This window comes from Saimiri boliviensis, chromosome 1 (genome assembly GCF_048565385.1).
Source record: "Saimiri boliviensis isolate mSaiBol1 chromosome 1, mSaiBol1.pri, whole genome shotgun sequence".
In the NCBI taxonomy this organism is placed as follows: domain Eukaryota; kingdom Metazoa; phylum Chordata; class Mammalia; order Primates; family Cebidae; genus Saimiri; species Saimiri boliviensis.
Window position 1 is genome coordinate 167691465 of NC_133449.1, and position 20795 is coordinate 167712259.

Sequence of the window (20795 nt, forward strand, 5' to 3'; positions counted from 1 at the left end):
AATCAACATGATGCATAAGTTTTTTTTTTCTTAAAAAAACGGCATCTGCTTAAAGGGATTTATGACTAAAATTGCTTATTTTTCTACAGAGTTGTCTGCTGGTTCTCAGCTTGAAGAAGATTCTGCAGTCCTTATTGATCCTTTTTCTTGGCGTTACCATTTTTTGAAGCAAAGTTAACCTAGCTTTCTAGTTTGAGCTTTCTTTTTGGCCGTCTTTAAAAAAATTTTTTTTTAATCTATAAAATAGACAAGAGCTAGTTCTACAATGTCCAAGTCATTCCAGCAGTCATCTCTCAGTAGGGACTCACAGGGTCATGGGCGTGACCTGTCTGCGGCAGGAATAGGCCTTCTTGCTGCTGCTACCCAGTCTTTAAGTATGCCAGCATCTCTTGGAAGGATGAACCAGGGTACTGCACGCCTTGCTAGTTTAATGAATCTTGGAATGAGTTCTTCATTGAATCAACAAGGAGCTCATAGTGCACTGTCTTCTGCTAGTACTTCTTCCCATAATTTGCAGTCTATATTTAACATTGGAAGTAGAGGTCCACTCCCTTTATCTTCTCAACACCGTGGAGATGCAGACCAGGCCAGTAACATTTTGGCCAGCTTTGGTCTGTCTGCTAGAGACTTAGATGAACTGAGTCGTTATCCAGAGGACAAGATTACTCCTGAGAATTTGCCCCAAATCCTTCTACAGCTTAAAAGGAGGAGAACTGAAGAAGGCCCTACCTTGAGTTATGGTAGAGATGGCAGATCTGCTACACGGGAGCCACCATACAGAGTACCTAGGGATGATTGGGAAGAAAAAAGGCACTTTAGAAGAGATAGTTTCGATGATCGTGGTCCTAGTCTCAACCCAGTGCTTGATTATGACCATGGAAGTCGTTCTCAAGAATCTGGTTATTATGACAGAATGGATTATGAAGATGACAGATTAAGAGATGGAGAAAGGTGTAGGGATGATTCTTTTTTTGGTGAGACCTCGCATAACTATCATAAATTTGACAGTGAGTATGAGAGAATGGGACGTGGTCCTGGCCCCTTACAAGAGAGATCTCTCTTTGAGAAAAAGAGGGGCGCTCCTCCAAGTAGCAATATTGAAGACTTCCATGGACTCTTACCGAAGGGTTATCCCCATCTGTGCTCTATATGTGATTTGCCAGTTCATTCTAATAAGGTGAGTTAATGCAACAGATGCTTCTAATTTCTTTTACATTGTAGTGCCTATTTACCTATATCTTTTACTCTAATTCTGTAGTCTGATGACATTGAGTTGATCGAGCATTTTTAAACTTTTGAGAACACTTACTTTATTTGGAAGGTAATTGTTTTTGAGCATTTTAAACCAGGGCTTTACATTAATACATTCTGCCTAGATTACTTCTGGCCACAAAGCTGTCATCCACTGAGATTATCTTGTTGGTTTTTGGCATCAATATGTTCTTCTTAATCATATATTTAAGCAGGTTTTTTTTGTCTGCTTTGTTGAATTGTTTTAAGTATTTTTTTTTTTTTTTGCAGTCAATGTGCTCTGCCATTTAGGATGCTAGATTTCAGCTCTCCATCTGTCTTGATTGCTGATTTGTACGTAGTAAAGATGTATTCTTGAACAATTCTCTTTTTTTCCTTATCTGTGGCTACAGGGAAAGAGTTAATGTAGAGCCCTGGTGTTTGTTTCAGTATGTTTCATATTTTAGATTAGTTCATTCTTCTTTTTTAATTTCCCTTTAACACAAACTCTCATACTATGACTGAAATTTTTCATCATTTTTTTTCTCCTTTTCCACAACTTTCTTAAACATACTTCAAAACTCACTTTTTATTATCCCATATTGCATCTATCCCTTTAGAGACTTGGACAAATCAACTACTACAGTATCCTGCTCTGTGTTCCTCATAAACAAATTCTTTTTCTGAGTTAGGCTTAGACTTCTGATATAGCCATTTGAAAAGAAAATCTAATTCTCCTTTGCTTTAATTATCACATCTGGCAAAATGGTAACTTTTTCAAAATGCCCTTTTAAATATGTTGTCCTTTCTCTTTCAACTTTTTCAGTGTTACTCGTTCTGACTTTTTTCCCCCGAATATATGGTGCAGTTGACTTAAAGTCATCATTATAGCACCCCACTAGCTTGATCTATAATCTGTGACCATCCATTTTTCCTGATGTGCTCTACTTAACTGGAACAAGTTGCTGCCATGAAATTGATTTGATGGTTACTATTATAGGGTTTTTCTTTACAGTAACATCTGGAAGGGTCATTTTCTTTTCATAGCTAATCCTTGGATAAGCATTTTTTAGTGAGTATTGATTTTTTTTTAGTAGACTAAATCATACCATTAATGATACTGTTTTTAATATTCTGTTAAGGAGTATTATCAATCACTCCCTTTCCTTATGTTTGGATCTTAGTATTTTTGGCTTTTAATCTTTAGTCTGTACCAAAGCAAATTAACATAAATGCTAAATTTAGGTTCATTTAAACATTTAAGAAGATGTTTTTGATTAAGAACTATAACCCCAAACTCATAAAGCCAGCAAATTTTAATTGATATATATTTTGCATGTTAACTTTTCCTACATTTGTTGGCTATGCTAATTATATCATGGAATTCATTTTAGTTTTTGATCAGCACTAAACTTTAAATTTTAGATTCCAGGTGAATTTATAGAATGAAAAGGTCCATTAAACATTGGTGACTCCAATTTTTCTATATTATTTCTTGCCTGTTTATAAGGACATAATAGGAGAAATGGCAATATGACCAATGTTCTCAGAAAGGATCTCTAAATTCTGATGGAAATAGATAGTTACAGTGTCTCAAATGAGAGTATTAAGGGACTTAAAATCTTTGCTATTTGGAGTCATTAAGCTTTTGGGACATCATAAAGGAACACAACGGAACCATGAGAGGACTTATATCAGAGGAAGGTTTCTGTTTTTATGTATGATTATGCTTTTTTCTCTCCAAATTTTGCTACCTTCTAGTTCCTGAAGAAAGCTAATAACTTAAATGGATCTAAGTTAACAAAAGAGCAGTTTTTATATATTTGATGATCAACTTTGGATTCAAGAGTAAGATACCCTACCCTAGTGCCGGAGGTACTTTTAGCCTATAAAAATGCTTACTTAGGTCCACGCCAGTTTTTGTATTCTGTCAAAAACTGAGTATATCTGAGAACAATTTTAGAGGCCTTTTGTTTAATTCTGTGGTTTAAATGTGTAAATTGAACCAGCTTTAAGAAGTTTATAAACACATGGATTATCTGAATTTCTAGTTTTCTAGTTGCTTTACTATGTTTTCTATGTATATGTATTCTATTGAAAAAATATTTAAATATTCACTTTAGCAGTGGACCCTTCTCATTTTATAACTGCTACAGATATGACCTTAGAGAAAATTTCTGTGATGAAAGTAGATAATGAACATTTTTTAAACATTTAATCCTGCTCTCTGGTATTGCTGCATAACTTGGAAAATCTGTTCTTTTTACTTAGTGGTATTGTTAAATAGTCTACATGATCAAAGGTTCTTATTGTGAAATAAGAAACTTAAGTAGAAAATGATTTAATTTGTCATGGAGTGTCATTATTTTTAGTTGACTTTAAGTGATGGTGTTGCTTTTATTTCTTTCTAGGTCACTTTAGAATATCAAATTGCTTTTCTATGCAATCTCAAACTTTCTCAGACTCCTTTCACTTAAAATTACCCACTGCAGTCCTTTGGCTGTCTTGTCATTTGAGTTTATATTAATATTTTTTCTTTTAGTATTAAAAGTCATTAAGTTACACTTTTTTCTGCCATTCTGCAAGTGCTTCCCAAATTCTTTTTTCTTTCTGTAAGGTATCTCAAATACGTCAAGGTGAATGTAGTTTTCCTACAGAAATGTCTGAATTTAAAAAGTACATGAATCCTTTATTCTGTTTTTGCAGGAGTTATCTCAGTTGTAGAGTCCAAGGATATAGGTTTTTTATAAAGCCCTTTCACTTAGTCCTCACCATAAACCAAACATTAATAGATCAGTAGTACAGATTAGTCATGGGTGAGTTTGGGAGGTATGTGACTGATTTTCTGATCTTGACCGTGTATCACTTCAAAAGACCAGACACACTTTTCCTGTAAGTTTGAACCTTTAAAGAACATGGGGAATTGGATATAATTTCTGTTCAGCTATGTACCCTTTCCAGCTCCTATGAATTAGAAGCATGCCTAGTAGAATAACATTTATTCCTCTCCTGAACTTAAGGATATTTTCAGTAAAATCTGAATATTTTTAATTCAGAGAATTCCAAGTTAATGGGTATTTGTTTAATTAATCCTTTTTTTTTTTGAGAAGGAGTCTCATTCTGTCGCCCAGGCTGGAGTGCAGTGGCATGATCTTGGTTCACTGCAGCCTCTGCCTTTCGGGTTCAAGCAATTCTCTTGCCTCAGCCTTCCAAGTATATGGGATTACAGGCGTGCATCACCGTGCCCAGCTAATTTTTTTTTTTTTTTTTTTTTTTTTTTTTTTTGTGAGATGGAGTTTCGCTCTTGTTACCCAGGCTGGAGTGCAATGGCGCGATCTCGGCTCACCGCAACCTCCGCCTCCTGGGTTCAGGCAATTCTCCTGCCTCAGCCTCCTGAGTAGCTGGGGTTATAGGCACGCGCCACCATGCCCAGCTAATTTTTTTGTATTTTTAGTAGAGACGGGGTTTCACCATGTTGACCAGGTTGGTCTCGATCTCTCGACCTTGTGATCCACCCGCCTCGGCCTCCCAAAGTGCTGGGATTACAGGCTTGAGCCACCGCAATTTTTTTGTATTTTCAGTAGAGACAGGATTTCACTATGTTGGCCAGGCTGGTCTCCCAACTCCTGACCTCAGGTTATTCTCCTGCCTTGGCATCCCAGAGTGCTGGGATTACAAGCCTGAGCGCTACGCACAGCCAAGACTTGTAAATTTTGTGAACTTAACCTGTGGCTCCTCTGGCTTACAGCCATTTTTATTTTCTTTTACTATGTATTTTTATTTTATTTTATTGAGAAAGGATCTCGCTTTGTCACCCATGCTGGAGTGCAGTTACATGATCTCTGCTCACTGCAACCTCTACCACCCAGGCTCAAGCTTGGCTTGTTCCACCATGCCCAGCATTTTTTTTTTGTTTTGTTTTGTTTTTGTTTTTGTTTTTGTTTTTGTTTTGTTTTATTTTTTTTTTTTTTGAGACAGAGTTTTGCTCTTGTTGCCCAGGCTGGAGTGCAATGGCGCGATCTCGGCTCACCGCAACCTCCGCCTCCTGGGTTCAGGCAATTCTCCTGCCTCAGCCTCCTGAGTAGCTGGGATTACAGGCACGCGCCACCATGCCCAGCTAATTTTTTGTATTTTTAGTAGAGACGGGGTTTCACCATGTTGACCAGGATGGTCTCGATCTCTTGACCTTGTGATCCACCCGCCTCGGCCTCCCAAAGTGCTGGGATTACAGGCTTGAGCCACCGCGCCCGGCTTTTTTTTTTTTTTTTAAATAGAGATCGGGTTTCACTATTGCCCCTCCTGCTCTCAAACTGCTGGGCTTAAGTGATGCACCTGCCTTGGCCTTCCAGCGTGCTGGGATTACATGCATGAGCCAGATGGTCTCCAATAAGTCAGTGGTCTGTTACTTTCCAGTTGAAACTTAGGTATCCCAAATAGCTGATTGTAGAGACAGCTGGAGAGATCTTGAGTTCCTTAGCTATTAGCCATTATTTAAAAAACAATCTAGCTTGAGAGACATGGAAATAGTAGTTTATAGCTTCTAACATTTTAAGGAAGGTACTATTCTTTTTTGGGGAGTGGGAATATATTACTCTATTTGGATGAGTTCCATCTTAGTTCTTTCACTGGATTTTTTTTTTTTTTTTTTTTTTTTTTGGAGACGGAGTTTCCGCTCGTTACCCAGGCTGGAGTGCAATGGCGCGATCTTGGCTCACTGCAACCTCCGCCTCCTGGGTTCGGGCAATTCTCCTGCCTCAGCCTCCTGAGTAGCTGGGATTACAGGCACGCACCACCATGCCCAGCTAATTTTTTGTATTTTTAGTAGAGACAGGGTTTCACCATGTTGACCAGGCTGGTCTCGATCTCTTGACCTCGTGATCCACCCGCCTCAGCCTCCCAAAGTGCTGGGATTACAGGCTTGAGCCACCGCGCCCGGCTCTTTCACTGGATTTTATTTTATTTTGCCAGATTGTAGTGCAGTGGCACAATCTTGGCTTACTGCAGTTTCCGCCCCCAGGTTCAAGTGATTCTCCTGCCTTAGCCTCACAAGTAGCTGTTATTACCAGTAGCCACCAGCATACCTGGCTATTTTTTTTTTTTTGGACAGAGTTTTGCACTGTTGTCTGGGCTGGAGTGCAATGACACGATTACAGTTCACTACAACGTCTGCCTCCCAGGTGCAAGCAATTCTCCTGTCTCAGCCTCCTGAGTAGCTGGGATTACAGGTGCTCGCCACTATGCCCGGCTAATTTTTTGTGTTTTTAGTGGAGATGGGGTTTTACTATGTTGGCCAGGCTTGTCTCGAACTCCTGACCTTGTAATCCGCCCGCCTCGGCTTCCCAAAATTCTGGGATTCCAATTTTTGTATTTTTAATAGAGACGGTTTCAACATATTGGCCAGGCTGGTTTTGAACCCCTGACCTCAGGTGATCCTCCCACCTCTGCCTCCCAAAGTGCTGGGACTATGGGTTTGAACCACCCCACCTGGCCTTTCACAGGATTTTAGATAATTTTACTAGAGCATAGGAATGTATTGTAAACTTTTGTAATGTAAATGTAAACCAGTGTGTTTTTTTAAATAGGATCCCATTTAGAAAATACCAATCTGCAGTTCTTTGAAAGCATGTATCTTGTAATTTGGTACCTTAATTTAGTTTAGCTCTCAGTGAGATGCCCCCCTTTAAAAACACATTGCCTGACCATGTTTTATATTCTAAATATAATTGTATTGGGTAGTGTGGGTGTTACAGAAATTACCTCAATTTGTGGGAATTTGTGAAACATCAGTAGTAGTTGTAAAGCAGGAAAACAAGACTGCTTTATATTCAGTGCAGTAAGTTTGCTCCCCCCCCCCCTTTTTTTTTTTTTTTTTTTAATGTATGGTCCCTGTGCCTGGCAAGGGTCTGATAAGCAGTTTACCTTTATTAACTCATTTGCTTTTAATAATAACCCTATGAGACTATTGTCCCAGTGAATTTAAATAACACAGGCCAAAGATTCACATCTCTAATTTGGGAATGGAACCTAGTCAGTCTAATAGCAGAGCCCACTTCTTCTAAATTCTTTCTTACATTGCCTGAAAATTTCACTCATTTGTATCTGTATTTTTTTTTCTAAAGGAAATTTATTTGAATAAGAGTTAATTTTTCAATTTAAAATAAACCCTGAAAGAGCGAATAATGATAGAATGTTATGTTTCCCTCCCTAAATTTGGAAAGAGGCATTTCTTAAATTTGCTTCTTTATTTTGGGAAAATATAAACAGTTTAATATTTTGATAAGTGGGATTCATTTTCTAGAAAAGCCATTCCTGTTGAATCATGTTAGCTTTTTATGATAAAGCTAATCGTGTATTTTTCATTCACTGTGTCTTTAGTAGGTAGTAAACCTGGAACATCCTCAAAACTTGGATGTGATTACAGTTTTTGTTTCTGTTTTGTTTTGTTTTTTTGAGATGGAGTCTTTGTCACCTAGGCTGGAGTGTGGTGGTGCAATCTCAACTCACTGCAACATCCGCCTCCCGTGTTCAAGAGATTATCCTGCTTCTGCCTTCCAAGTAGCTGGGACCAGAGGCATGCACCACCATGCCTGGCTAAGTTTTTTGTTTTTTGTAGAGATGGGGTTTCACCATGTTGACTAGGCTGGTCTCAAACTCCTGGTCTCAAAAGATTCACTCACCTCAGCCTCCTAAAGTGCTGGGATTACAGGCATGAACTACCACACCTTGCCTAAAAAAATTCTATTTTTAACTAATTGTTCACATTTATAGCATGTATCTTGTAGAAAGGTAGATATAAACATGGATGTTTTCTCATTCAGAGTGCTATAAAATTGCAATACTATTTCCATACAATGAATACTTAGTTTGTTCCACAGTAAAAATTAGTAAGTCTTGCTGATCTCAAGGTTAGTTACTACTCTTGATCTTTATTAACTCTATGTCTTTTCCCTGTCAAATCTCTTAAGTATGTTGGCAAGTGATCCAGCTTTTCCAAGAATGTGCATAGCGTATTTGAGGGCAGGATCAAGCTTCAAGGATTCAGAGAAATGGTTTTAAATTAAATCAATGCAATATAGTGAATGGCAGGTGTTTGTACTGCCTATGATACTGCATAGCCATTAATGTCCTAGAGTTTGAATGGTTCAGATGAAAATATTTTAGCTTTATTTTTTGTTAATTCTACTAATTTACTTTGCTGCAGGAGTGGAGTCAACATATCAATGGAGCAAGTCACAGTCGTCGATGCCAGCTTCTTCTTGAAATGTAGGAGTTTGAAATACCTTTAAAACATCCTTATCGTGAATCAGAATCAGCCATTATTGGTTTTTGGGAATTCATCATTTACTTGTAATATCCACAGTGTTATTATCACATAGTGGTACTGTATGGGCAATACTATTTACAAGTAAAATGTTTAGATCTGGAAATTTCATATTGAATATTAGATGCAGTAATAATGATGTTTTGTTATTTAACATTATTTCTAGGATACATACACATTGATCATTACACAAATCGAAAGAATTTTTACTAGACATAGTTGAAAGATTTGATATATACAGTGGAGTCACTAGCATTTTTAATAATAAGTGCTCTAAAAATGTAAAAGATACAGAAATAAGGGTAGGATATTAAAAGATTCTAAATAGTTGTCCAACAAAATTCTTGGTGTTGTATTTTTTTGCTTTTGAGATCTTTGGTTTTGAGTTCAGGCTGCTACCATGAAATGGAATTCCTAAGGAAACTCCCTGCTTAAGGAGCACACACTGCCCATTGTTGACTGGAATTGTAATTTTCATATATGCTTAGCTCTGTTGGGGCTGTTCTTTCTTTCTAATGTCACAACTCAGCTATGCTCTTGGTATTAATACTGGAGAAGGGAAATCTGTGCTCTATTCTTGTTTCTATGTAACCCACATTTCTAATTCTTTGTGCAACACTTCGTACAATTTAACAAATACAGGAAAAACTTAATTTCAACATTATCTACATTTGCAAGCAATATGAAACAAGTTTATTCTGATTCATGTGGATTATTTTGAAGCTTGGAAATTTTTCTTTTGAAATATCTATATGAAATGCTTTAAAACTATGTTTCTAACACTTAGACTCTCAGATAACTTTACTAATAAATGATCTCTATTTTAGAGGCCAAACAAGGCTGCTTTGTGAAAAGGACAGTTTTATTTTAAAGTTAATTTTCTGGTCTTTTTAAAGCTACCCAGAATGGAATCCTGACAATGATACAGGACATACAATGTAAGTTAAATTTTTTAAGCTACCATTTGTAAAGGAGATCAATGTAAGGAATTCAGGTTTAACTTTCAACATTTCATGAACAAAATATTCTCAGATTTTCTTTACTGAAAATGAGAGTTTGATAAAATTCACTTTGGTTTACAATTTTTAGAATATGTATATAGTAATTTGTGTTTTTTTATTGTTAATGTAGAGTTTTCCCTAGATACTTCACATATACCCTAAAAGATTGAAGTGGTTGTGGTCATACATGGGGTGCTTTAACATTAAATTTTAATTATTTCCTGTGGACCTCTTTATCATTATTTATATTTTATGTCTTTACTAGGGGTGATCCATTCATGTTGCAGCAGTCTACAAATCCAGCACCAGGAATTCTGGGACCTCCACCTCCCTCGTTTCATCTTGGGGGACCAGCAGTTGGACCAAGAGGAAATCTGGGTAATTACATAAAATTCATGTTACTTTTCCCTAAGTAGCCCTTAATGAAAATTTTTATTTTTTTTATTTTTTTGAGGTGGAGTTTCGCTCTTGTTGCCCAGGCTGGAGTGCAAGGGCGCCATCTCGGCACACTGCAACCTCTCTGCCTCCCAAGTGCAAGTGGTTCTCCTGCCTCAGCCTCCCAAGTAGCTGGGATTACAGGCACCCACCACCACGCCCAGCTAATTTTTGTATTTTTCGTAGAGATGGGGTTTCACCATGTTGGCCAGGCTGGTCTCTAACTCCTGGCCTCAGGCCATCTGCCTCCCTCAGCCTCCCAAAGTGCTGGGATTACAAGCGTGAGCCATTGCTTGGCCAAAAATTTTTACCTATTTTAGTGCCAGTGTCACTCTGTCACTAGGCTGGAGTGTAGTGGTGTGATCTTGGCTCACTGCAGTCTCTGCCTCTGGGTTCAAGTGATTCTCATGCTTCAGCGTCTCCGAAGTAACTGGGATTATAGACGCGTGCCACCACCCCTGGCTAATTTTTGTATTTTTGGTTGAGACAGGGATTTCTCTGTGTTGCCCAGGCTGGTCTCAAACTCCTGGCCTCAAATGATCCATTGGCCTCAGCCTCCAAAAGTGCTGGGATTAGAGGCCCGTAAACCACTATGCCCAGCCCCTTACTGAAAATTAAAGGCAATGATTATAGGTTAAAGAAGGCTCATTCAAATATTACTCAGAAGTAACATTGCATGAAAAGTGATGGTAATCATATATTTGTAAGAGCTTTTCATTTGTGTTTGGAAGATGTGTATTTTTTAGTAAAATTGTTTTTTTAAGCAAATGTATTGATTACAAGACTGAAAACTTTATCCTCCCTTAAAGGTGCTGGAAATGGAAACCTACAGGGACCTAGACACATGCAGAAAGGCAGAGTGGTCAGTAATAAAGCTTTTGCTTTTGGTGTATTTACAATTTGGAGGAATATCATTTGCCTTAAATCCTTACTAGTTGAATCTGTTTTATGGTCCTTACAGGAAGATTGCTGTAGTTTGAAAACCATCAGGTTTTTATATGGCTTTGATAATAATTAAAACTTTAATTGAATTTTATCTGCCCATATCCAGTGAGCTCACCTTGATTCAGCATCTTTTTTTTTTTTTTTTTTTTTTTTTTTGTGAGACGGAGTTTCGCTCTTGTTACCCAGGCTGGAGTGCAATGGCGCGATCTCGGCTCACCGCAACCTCCGCCTCCTGGGTTCAGGCAATTCTCCTGCCTCAGCCTCCCGAGTAGCTGGGATTACAGGCACACGCCACCATGCCCAGCTGATTTTTTGTATTTTTAGTAGAGACGGGGTTTCACCATGTCGACCAGGATGGTCTCGAACTCTCAACCTCGTGATCCACCCGCCTCGGCCTCCCAAAGTGCTGGGATTACAGGCTTGAGCCACCGCGCTCGGCTATTATTTTTTTTAAGACGGAGTTTCGCTCTTGTTACACAGGCTGGAGTGCAATGGCACGATCTCGGCTCACCGCAACCTCCGCCTCCTGGGTTCAGGCAATTCTCCTGCCTCAACCTCCTGAGTAGCTGGGATTACAGGCATGCGCCACCATGCCCAGCTAATGTTTTGTATTTTTAGTAGAGACGGGGTTTCACCATGTTGACCAGGATAGTCTCGATCTCTTGACCTCGTGATCCACCCGCCTTTGCCTCCCAAAGTGCTGGGATTACAGGCTTGAGCCACCGCGCCCAGCCTAATGTGTAGTTTTAAAATTCTCTAGAATATTGCCAGTTGTTATTTTACTTACTCTCTTCTGTTGAATTGTAGATTATAAAAAGTTCTAATGTATAACTGGTTTTATATTGCTTTAGAGAGACCTAATTGCTTGTTTCTTTTCCTCTTGACGGACAGGAAACTAGCAGAGTTGTTCACATCATGGATTTTCAACGAGGGAAAAACTTGAGATATCAGCTATTACAACTGGTGGAACCATTTGGAGTCATTTCAAATCATCTGATTCTAAATAAAATTAATGAGGTATGAGTAGAAATAATGATACTCATTTATTCATACCACTAATATGTTTTCTATAAGAATTAAATGATTTTGGCTGAGAGAGGTGGCTTGCAACTGTAATCCCAGCACTTTGGGAGGTGGAGGTGGAAGCGGGTGGATCATAAGGTCAGGAGATCAAGACCATACTGGCCAACATGGTGAAACCCCCATTTCTGTTTTTAAAAACACAAAAAATTAGCTTGGTATGGTGGTGCACACCCGTAGTCCTAGCTACTCAGGAGGCTGAGGCAGGAGAATTGCTTGAACCCAGGACACGGAGATTGCAGTGAGCAGAGATCGCACCACTGCACTACAGTGTGGGTGACAGTGCAAGACTCTGTCTCAAAAAACAAAGAATTAAATGATTTTGTATTAGAAAAATAAAACTTAAGGTAATCTTAAATTTATCAAATACGGAATGTAGTAGAGGAAAAGGCCAGTAGTTGATAAATGTCAATAATAATAATTAGAATACTAATGGATTATTATAACTTTATAGATTATGATCCTTAGATAGTACTTGTTATTATACTACTGTAAGAGCTGTAAAAGGAAAATTCTGTGGAAAGCCATATCAGATCTGTACCAAAATGATATTGTTAAGTCATTATTTTTAGTCCAGCAGGCATAGTAAATGATAAAGTAATACAGTAGAATGACTAATGTGAGATAGCATTTATAATAAAATAGTAAATTGGCAACATTGTTTTTTGGGGGGTTTATTTTGTTTCTTTGTTTTGTGAGACGGAGTCTTGCTCTGTCTCCCAGGCTGGAGTGCAGTGGCACGATCTTGGCTCAATAGACTCGGCCTCCCCAGCTCAAGCGATTCTCCTGCCTCAGCCTTCTGAGTAGTTGGGAGTACAGGCAGGCGCCCACCATCATGCTGGCTAATTATCGTATTTTTAGTAGAGATGGGGTTTCAGAATGTTGGCCATGCTAGTCTCCAGACGTCAGATGATCTACCTGCCTTGGTTCCCAAAGTGGTGGGATTACAGGCTTCAGCCACTGCCTGGCCAACGTTGTTTTGTTTTATTTTTTCATTCTTTAAAGTATTTCCTATTTAATAATTAAATATATCTGGAAAGATTTAGGGCAGTGGTTTCTAATAGAAAAAATTTTAGTTCAATGTGACAAGGCTGATTGGAAAAAATATAAAGAAATAATTTTTTGTACAATTTCAGGCATTTATTGAAATGGCAACCACAGAGGATGCTCAGGCCGCGGTGGATTATTATACAACCACACCAGCATTAGTATTTGGCAAGCCAGTGAGAGTTCATTTATCCCAGAAGTATAAAAGAATAAAGGTAATGTTTATTTTTTCAAGCTGTTTATCAGTTTAATAAGTAATTTCAGTATTTATTAACTTTGGTTATTTAACATTACTGCTGAGGCCAGGTGTGGTGGTTTACACCTGTAATTCTAGCACCTTGGGAGGCCAAGGTGAGAAGGATTGCCTGAGGCTCAGGAGTTTAGGACTAGCCTGGGCAACGTAGCAAGACCTTGTCCCTATAAAAATAAAATAATTGATAAAAACTAAGTTACTCTTAACTGTTGACTAATTATTATTGCACATCTGTCCTTTTGTTGTTTTTATTAAAGAAACCTGAAGGAAAGCCAGATCAGAAGTTTGATCAAAAGCAAGAGCTTGGACGTGTGATACATCTCAGCAATTTGCCTCATTCTGGCTATTCTGACAGTGCTGTCCTGAAGCTTGCTGAGCCCTATGGGAAAATAAAGAATTACATATTGATGAGGATGAAAAGTCAGGTAATATACATAAGGAAGTTCTAGAGAAGACAGTTTGTCAAAGTGATTTAAGATTTTTCAGTATGGGGCTGGGCACGGTGGCTCATGCCTGTAATCCCAGCACTTTGGGAGGCCGAGGCAGGCAAATCACCTGGGTCAGGAGTTCAGGACCAGCCTGGCCAACATGGTGAAACCTTGTGTCTACTAAAAATACAAAAAATTAGCCAGCATGGTGGCATGTGCCTGTAATCCCAACTACTCTGGAGGCTGAGGCAGGAGAATTGCTTGACCCTAGGAGGTGGAGATTGCAGTGAGCCAAGATTGCGCCACTGCACTCCAGCCTGGGTGACAGAGGGACTCTATCTCCAAAAAAAAAAAAAAAGATGGGGGAGGAGAACATCTTTTGTATTTATCTTTTTTTGTCTTAAACACTTTTGTAATTCAACAATTCAAGTTTGTGTCCTTCCAGACTTTGTCTTTCTTACAGTATTTTAATATTTTCTAAGCTTATTACTTTCTTGCAGAGTCTATATAGATGATTTGGTATTTGGCACTATGGTGATTCTTGGGGATTTTGTAAATCTGGCAGGTTGGGTGTTGTTTTATACGGAGTCTCACTCTGTTGCCCAGGCTGGAGTGCAGTGGCACCGTCTTGGCTCACTACAATCTCAGCACTTGGGGAGGCTGAATCAGGAGGATCACCTGAGTCTAGGAACTTGAGATCAGTCAGGGCAACGTGGCGAAACTCCATCTCTACAAAAAAAATGAGCCAGGCATGGTGGTACATGGCTGTACTGCTAGCTACTGGGGGCTGAGGTGGGAGGATTGCTTGGGCCCAGGACATCTAGGCTGCAGTGAGCCAAGATTGTGCCACACTGTATTCCAGCTTGGGTGACCCAAGACCCTGTCTCAAAAAAAGAAAAAACTTATTAAAAATTTTTAACCAGTAGGTAGAATAAATAAGGTTTTATACAATTTTGTAAAATATAATGTGCTTTGTGGTTTTTCCTTTTTTTTTTTTTTTTTTTTTTTAAAGGCTTTTATTGAGATGGAGACAAGAGAAGATGCAATGGCAATGGTTGACCATTGTTTGAAAAAAGCCCTTTGGTTTCAGGGGAGATGTGTGAAGGTTGACCTCTCTGAAAAATATAAAAAACTGGTACTGAGGGTATGTAGTACTTCATTTGTTATCATTTAGAAGTCTGTTTTTATGTATTTAAAGCCACAACATTCTTCTTAATACTTTGGTGTGCTAAAAATACAGGATTATTGAAATGTAGGTTTGTTGAAAGAGATAAACCTATTGAAATAAACTATTGAAAAATAACCTTGTTTTTTCTGGTCTTTAATAGCAGAAGTTTTTAAACTAGTCTTCCCTAAAGGAGACAACTTTATTGCTCTTACCTTTTGAAGGGTTTCATAGAGTTCTACTACCACAGTGTTTTATTTTCCACTTCTCTGACTATGGTCGTAAAGATGAATGTCTGACTGTAGGCAGCTTAGGTTCTCAGATATGTTTATGGGGATGAATAAACTAAGTTGGATATATGGTTTGTCTCCAATTATTAATTCACTGGATAATTGTGTATTCTATAAATGAAGATATTTTAATATATTTATTTAACTTCTGCAAAACTTTTGTCTTTTAGATTCCCAACAGAGGCATTGATTTACTGAAAAAAGATAAATCTCGGTAATTTCATTTTTTTTTCCAGATGTGTGAGTATATTCAACTTTACTTTTTCAAACGACCAATAAATTGTGGTGTGTGTTTTTGATTTCAGGAAAAGATCTTATTCTCCAGACGGCAAAGAATCTCCAAGTGATAAGAAATCTAAAACTGATGGTTCCCAGAAGACTGAAAGTTCAACTGAAGGTAAAGAACAAGAAGAGAAGTCCGGTGACGATGGTGAAAAAGACACAAAGGATGACCAGACAGAGCAGGAACCTAATATGCTTCTTGAATCTGAAGATGAGCTACTTGTAGATGAAGAAGAAGCAGCAGCACTGCTAGAAAGTGGCAGTTCAGTGGGAGACGAGGCCGATCTTGCTAATTTAGGTGATGTGACTTCTGATGGGAAAAAGGAATCTTCAGATAAAGCTGTGAAAAAAGATGCAAGTGCTTCAGCAGCAGCAAAGAAAAAACTTAAAAAGGTAAAGATTTAATACTGATTTGTTTTAATACAACATTATATCTGATCAGTGTTTCAAGTTATCTGCCTAAGCAGGGTGAGATAAGGGGAATTACATGATTTAAATCAGAAAATAAATCAAATAGGAACCAGAAGGTAAGCATTTTAATCTAAACTCTACAATAAGTAAATAAGGCATTGTATTATAGTTGGCAAAAAATACCAGCTCAGAGGAAATTTTTAGTAAAAATGAGGGAGAAGGACTCAAAGTACATATGCTTCTGTATTGTACTGGTAGTATATAGGGAGGTAGCCTTAGAGTGTAGCTTTAAAAAAAAAATGAATAGGACATGAGATTACACTAAGTTAACTGGCCCAAGATAGTTAAAACTTTTGCCTCTCATTAAAAAATGATTAAATAATTTTTCCTATTTGAGAAATGTAGCCCTGGTCAGATAATTTAGTACTTTTTAAAACAAGTGTATTTGAACATATAAGTCATTTAGAAGTCACATATGAAAGCTGGGCATGGTGGCGCATGCCTGTAATCCCAGCTACTCAGGAAACTGAGGCAGGAGAATTAATTGCCTGAACCCAGGAGACGGAGGTTGCAGTGAGCCCAGATTGCGCCATTGCACTCCAGCCTGGGTAATGAGCAAAACTCCTTCTCAAAAAAAAAAAAAAAAAAAAAAAGTCACATATAAAGTGAATATAAATATAAAAATACACACATGATACAAGGAACAGTAAAACAAAAGGACCCTCATTTTGCTGACTTCCTAGCTTAAGGAGTAGGGCATTAAAATGCCTTTGAGGCAAACTCCTTATGTTAAATGGCTCTTTAATTAAACGCTGGAGTGAGCCAGGCAAGGTGGCTCAATGCCTGTAATCCCAGCACTTTGGGAGGCCCAGCAGATCCCTTGAGGCCAGAAATTGAAGACCACCATGGTGAAACCTCCTCTATGCTAAAAATAGAAAACTAACGGGATATGGTGGCACACGCCTGTAGCAGCTACTTGGAACACTGAGGCAGGAGAATTGCTTGAAACCAGGAAGCAGAAGTTACAGTTAGCTGAGATCACACCACTGCACTCCAGCCTGGGTGACAGAGCGAGACACGGTCTCAAGAAAAAAAAAGTAGAGTGAAATGAGATTTTTGCCATCCTATTCCATATTCCATTGGTTCCTTTTATGCAACATTCAACTCAAAACCAATATTTACCTCTGGGTTTTTGTTTGATGGCTTGGTCAAGTAACTTCATTTATTTTTCTAACTAGAGCCAATCGTTATGTTTACATTTGTAAAAGCTAATAATTACTGGCATTTATGACATTCAGTGCCATACGTTTTTGTAAATTTTTTATATATACACATTTATTAATTTAATCCTCAGCATAACCATATGCAGTTCATACTGTTATCTCTGTTCCATAAATGAGGAAATTGAAGTATGGAGAAGTTAAATAATCCCATACTCCTTATAAAACACAGAGCCGGGGCCGGGTGCGGTGGCTCAAGCCTGTAATCCCAGCACTTTGGGAGGCCGAGGCGGGTGGATCACAAAGTCGAGAGATTGAGACCATCCTGGTCAACATGGTGAAACCCCCGTCTCTACTAAAAAAAAAAAAAAAAAAATTAGCTGGGCATGATGGCGTGTGCCTGTAATCCCAGCTGCTCAGGAGGCTGAGGCAGGAGAATTGCCTGAACCCAGGAGGCGGAGGTTGCGGTGAGCCTTCAGAGTTGTGTTTTCTCAGGAGTCTTACTCTGTCCCCGAAGCTGGAGTGCAGCAGCTTCATCTCAGCTCACTGCAACCTCTGCCTCCCAAGTACCTGGGATTACAGGCGCCCACCCAGCTGAGTTTTGTATTTTTAGTAGAGATGGGGTTTCTCCATGTTGGCCTGGCTGATCTTGAACTCCTGACCTCAGGCGATCTGATCTGCCTGCCTCAGCCTCCCAAAGTGCTGGAATTACAGGTGTGAGCCACTGTACCTGGCCCAGAGCTTGATTTTTTAAACCATTACAGTGTTTCAAACTGAGTGTTTGCTCTAAAGAGTAGGTATATTGTAATATACTGTATTGCAGAGGACATTGCTCAACTTCTACCAAATCAAATTTTTTACACATTTCCCTAGCCGCATTCTAGTATCAGAAAAGGTAAAATATGAATATCCTTATTTAATTTCTGCTCTTTGTGTGAGGCAGACCTTCCATTTTTTTTTTAGCTTTAAATAAGCTAAATTATTTTTCAAGTTAACAGTCAATTTTTGAGAGAAAGGAAGAAGTCACTATTTTGACTGAATGAATAAGACAAAGACGCTATCCTCTTCCCTTCAAGTAAAGCAAACAGAAGGGATGCTGGCAGGATAATTGTTGCAGAGTAAATTTGTCTTTCTTAACAGCGTCGTTTCCCAGGGATTATGGAAGGTTTTGTCACTCTAGATGAGGTTGGTGATGAGGACGATTCGGAACTTCAGAAACTTCGTAAATCGGGCATGACATTTAAATCTGGTGACAAAAATGATGATGGTTTGGTTGAAATTAAGGTGGACAAGATCGAGGAACTTGATCAAGAAAACGAAGCAGCGTTGGAAAATGGAATTAAAAATGAGGAAAACACAGAACCAGGTGCTGAATCTGCTGAGAATGCTGATGATCCCAACAAAGATACAAGTGAAAATACAGATGGTCAAAGTGATGAGAACAAGGAGGACTATACAATCCCAGATGAGTATAGAATTGGACCATATCAGCCCAACGTTCCTGTTGGTGAGATTTAAGTTTTTTGTTCTTCGCCTTCCTCACTTTCCCCAAAACAAACTCTTAGGTCTTAAAATAAGATTTTAAAGTTGGTCTTACGTAAGCTGTGATAGCATTTTGAATTTGCTTCGTTTCTATGGGAAACAATTGATAAATCTTAATTGATACATTATCTTTTCCTCTTAACGCATCTCTCTGACATGGTATTGTTTTATGTTGTCATTCCACAATATGTTCCCTTTTCTCCTCATAAAATGTTGTGTAAATTGCACATGCTTTTTCTTTTGTTTTTCTGTATTATATTTCTTTTTAAGAATACAGTTAGGTGGGACCTCAAACATCAATTAGGTAATAGCAAAACATGGTTCTGGTTTTGTTTCTGATTTTTATATTAGGGTGTGTTGGACTTTTCACAAACATGTCTCACTTATGTTGACAGGTAAAAAATTGTGAATTCTAAATAAAATCTTCAGTTTAATTTGTAAGAATGTATGTTTGTGTTTCTAGGTATAGACTATGTGATACCTAAAACAGGGTTTTACTGTAAGCTGTGTTCACTCTTTTATACAAATGAAGAAGTTGCAAAGAATACTCACTGCAGCAGCCTTCCTCATTATCAGAAATTAAAGGTAAGACTGAATGTAAAAGAGGAGAGTTCTTTGGTGAAAACAACTTACGGAAGTAAATGGGATATATAAGTAAAATGTGTATAGTGTTCCCTGTAGACTCAGTGCAGTGCTTTATCCTGAAGATAACTTTTCTTTCTTTCATTTTATCTATTTATCTCTTACTTATTTGTATATTTTTGAGACTGAGTTTTACTGTTGTCACCCAGGTTGGAGTATAATGGAGCAATCTCTGCTCACTGCAAACTCTGCCTCCCAGGTTCAAGAGATTCTCCTGCCTCAGCCTTCTGAGTAGCTGAAATTACAGGCATGCACCAGCACCCCCAGCTAATGTTGGTATTTTTAGTAGAGATGGGGTTTCACCATGTTGGCCAGGCTGGTCTTGAACTCCCGACCTCAGATAATCACCACCTCAGCCTCTCAGAGTGCTGGGATTACAGGGATGAGCCACTGCTCCCAGCCTCCCCTCTCCTCCCCTCCTCTCCCCTTCTCTCCCTTCCTCTTTTTGAGACAGAGTTTTGCTCTCGTTGCCCAGGCTGGAGTGCGATGGCAGTCTTGGCTCACTGCAACCTCAGCCTCCCAGATTCAAGCAATTCTCCTGCCTCAGCCTCCCATGTAACTGGGATTACAGGCATGCGCCACCACACCTGGCTAATTTTGTATTTTTATTAGCGACGGGGTTTCTCCATGTTGATCAGGCTAGTCTTGAACTTCTGACCTCAGGTAATCCTCCGTCTTGGCTACCAGAGTGCTGGGATTATAGGCCTGAGCCACCACGCCTGGCTCCTTTGCCTTTGCCTTTCCCTTCCTTTCCTCTCCTCTCTTCCCTCTACTCTCCCCTTTCCTTTCCTCCAGAATCTCGCTCTAACACCAAGCTGAAGTGCAATGTCACGATCGCGGCTCACTGCAACCTCTACCTCCTGGATTCAAGTGATTTTTCTGCCTCAGCCTCCAGAGCAGCTTGGACTTACAGGCACCATGCCTGGCTAATTTTTGTGGTTTTAATGGGGTTTCACCATGTTGACCAGGATGGTCTCGATCTCTTGACCTCTTGATCCACCTGCCTCGACCTCCCAAAGTGCTGGTACTACAGGCGTGAGCCACTGTGCCTGTCTTTGTTTCTTTATTGATGGATTATCAAAACACCTATTGAGCCTCTTGTCATAGTTTACCCTCATTATGTAACAATTCAGTGTTTTCTAACCATATGATAAATTATGTGATAGAATTATTCAGTACTCTTAAATTGTTGTTGGGCTATACTTTCTAATTTGGAAGTTACTGGGAGTCCGAATACAAAAAGTGGCATGTCCATTTACATTAAATAATTTTTAACATTGACATTATTAATAGTGACACTTCAGTTACTTTTATGACCAAAAGTATATAAAGATCAAAAGCATAAATACATAAACAACAACATCACTAAAGAATAATTCCTGGGCCGGTGCAGTGACTCACACCTGTAATCCCAGCACTTCTAGGAGGCTGAGGCGGGTGGATCATGAAGTCCGGAGTTCAAGACCAGCCTGGCCAAGATGGTGAAAGCCTATCTCTACTAAA

The 20795-nt window shown here is 38.8% G+C and overlaps 1 protein-coding gene across 8 annotated transcripts in view; it reads left to right on the plus strand.

The window, feature by feature from the left end:
- MATR3 (matrin 3) overlaps nucleotides 1–20795 on the plus strand; it is a 42743-nt gene that overhangs the window by 17930 nt on the left and 4018 nt on the right. For 2 of the 8 annotated variants that reach the window (XM_010344482.3, XM_010344483.3), the window contains exons 2-14: nucleotides 90–1177; nucleotides 8432–8493; nucleotides 9448–9489; nucleotides 9818–9930; nucleotides 10797–10849; nucleotides 11824–11949; nucleotides 13149–13274; nucleotides 13570–13737; nucleotides 14753–14884; nucleotides 15366–15409; nucleotides 15501–15870; nucleotides 18249–18615; nucleotides 19114–19235. In XM_010344482.3, coding sequence (XP_010342784.1) covers nucleotides 266–1177; nucleotides 8432–8493; nucleotides 9448–9489; nucleotides 9818–9930; nucleotides 10797–10849; nucleotides 11824–11949; nucleotides 13149–13274; nucleotides 13570–13737; nucleotides 14753–14884; nucleotides 15366–15409; nucleotides 15501–15870; nucleotides 18249–18615; nucleotides 19114–19235 — 2637 coding nt within the window. In that variant the 5' untranslated portion in view covers nucleotides 90–265. The remainder of the gene's footprint in view (nucleotides 1–89; nucleotides 1178–8431; nucleotides 8494–9447; nucleotides 9490–9817; nucleotides 9931–10796; nucleotides 10850–11823; nucleotides 11950–13148; nucleotides 13275–13569; nucleotides 13738–14752; nucleotides 14885–15365; nucleotides 15410–15500; nucleotides 15871–18248; nucleotides 18616–19113; nucleotides 19236–20795) is intronic. The other 6 variants (XM_003933925.4, XM_003933923.4, XM_074380055.1 and 3 more) reach the window with 4 other exon arrangements.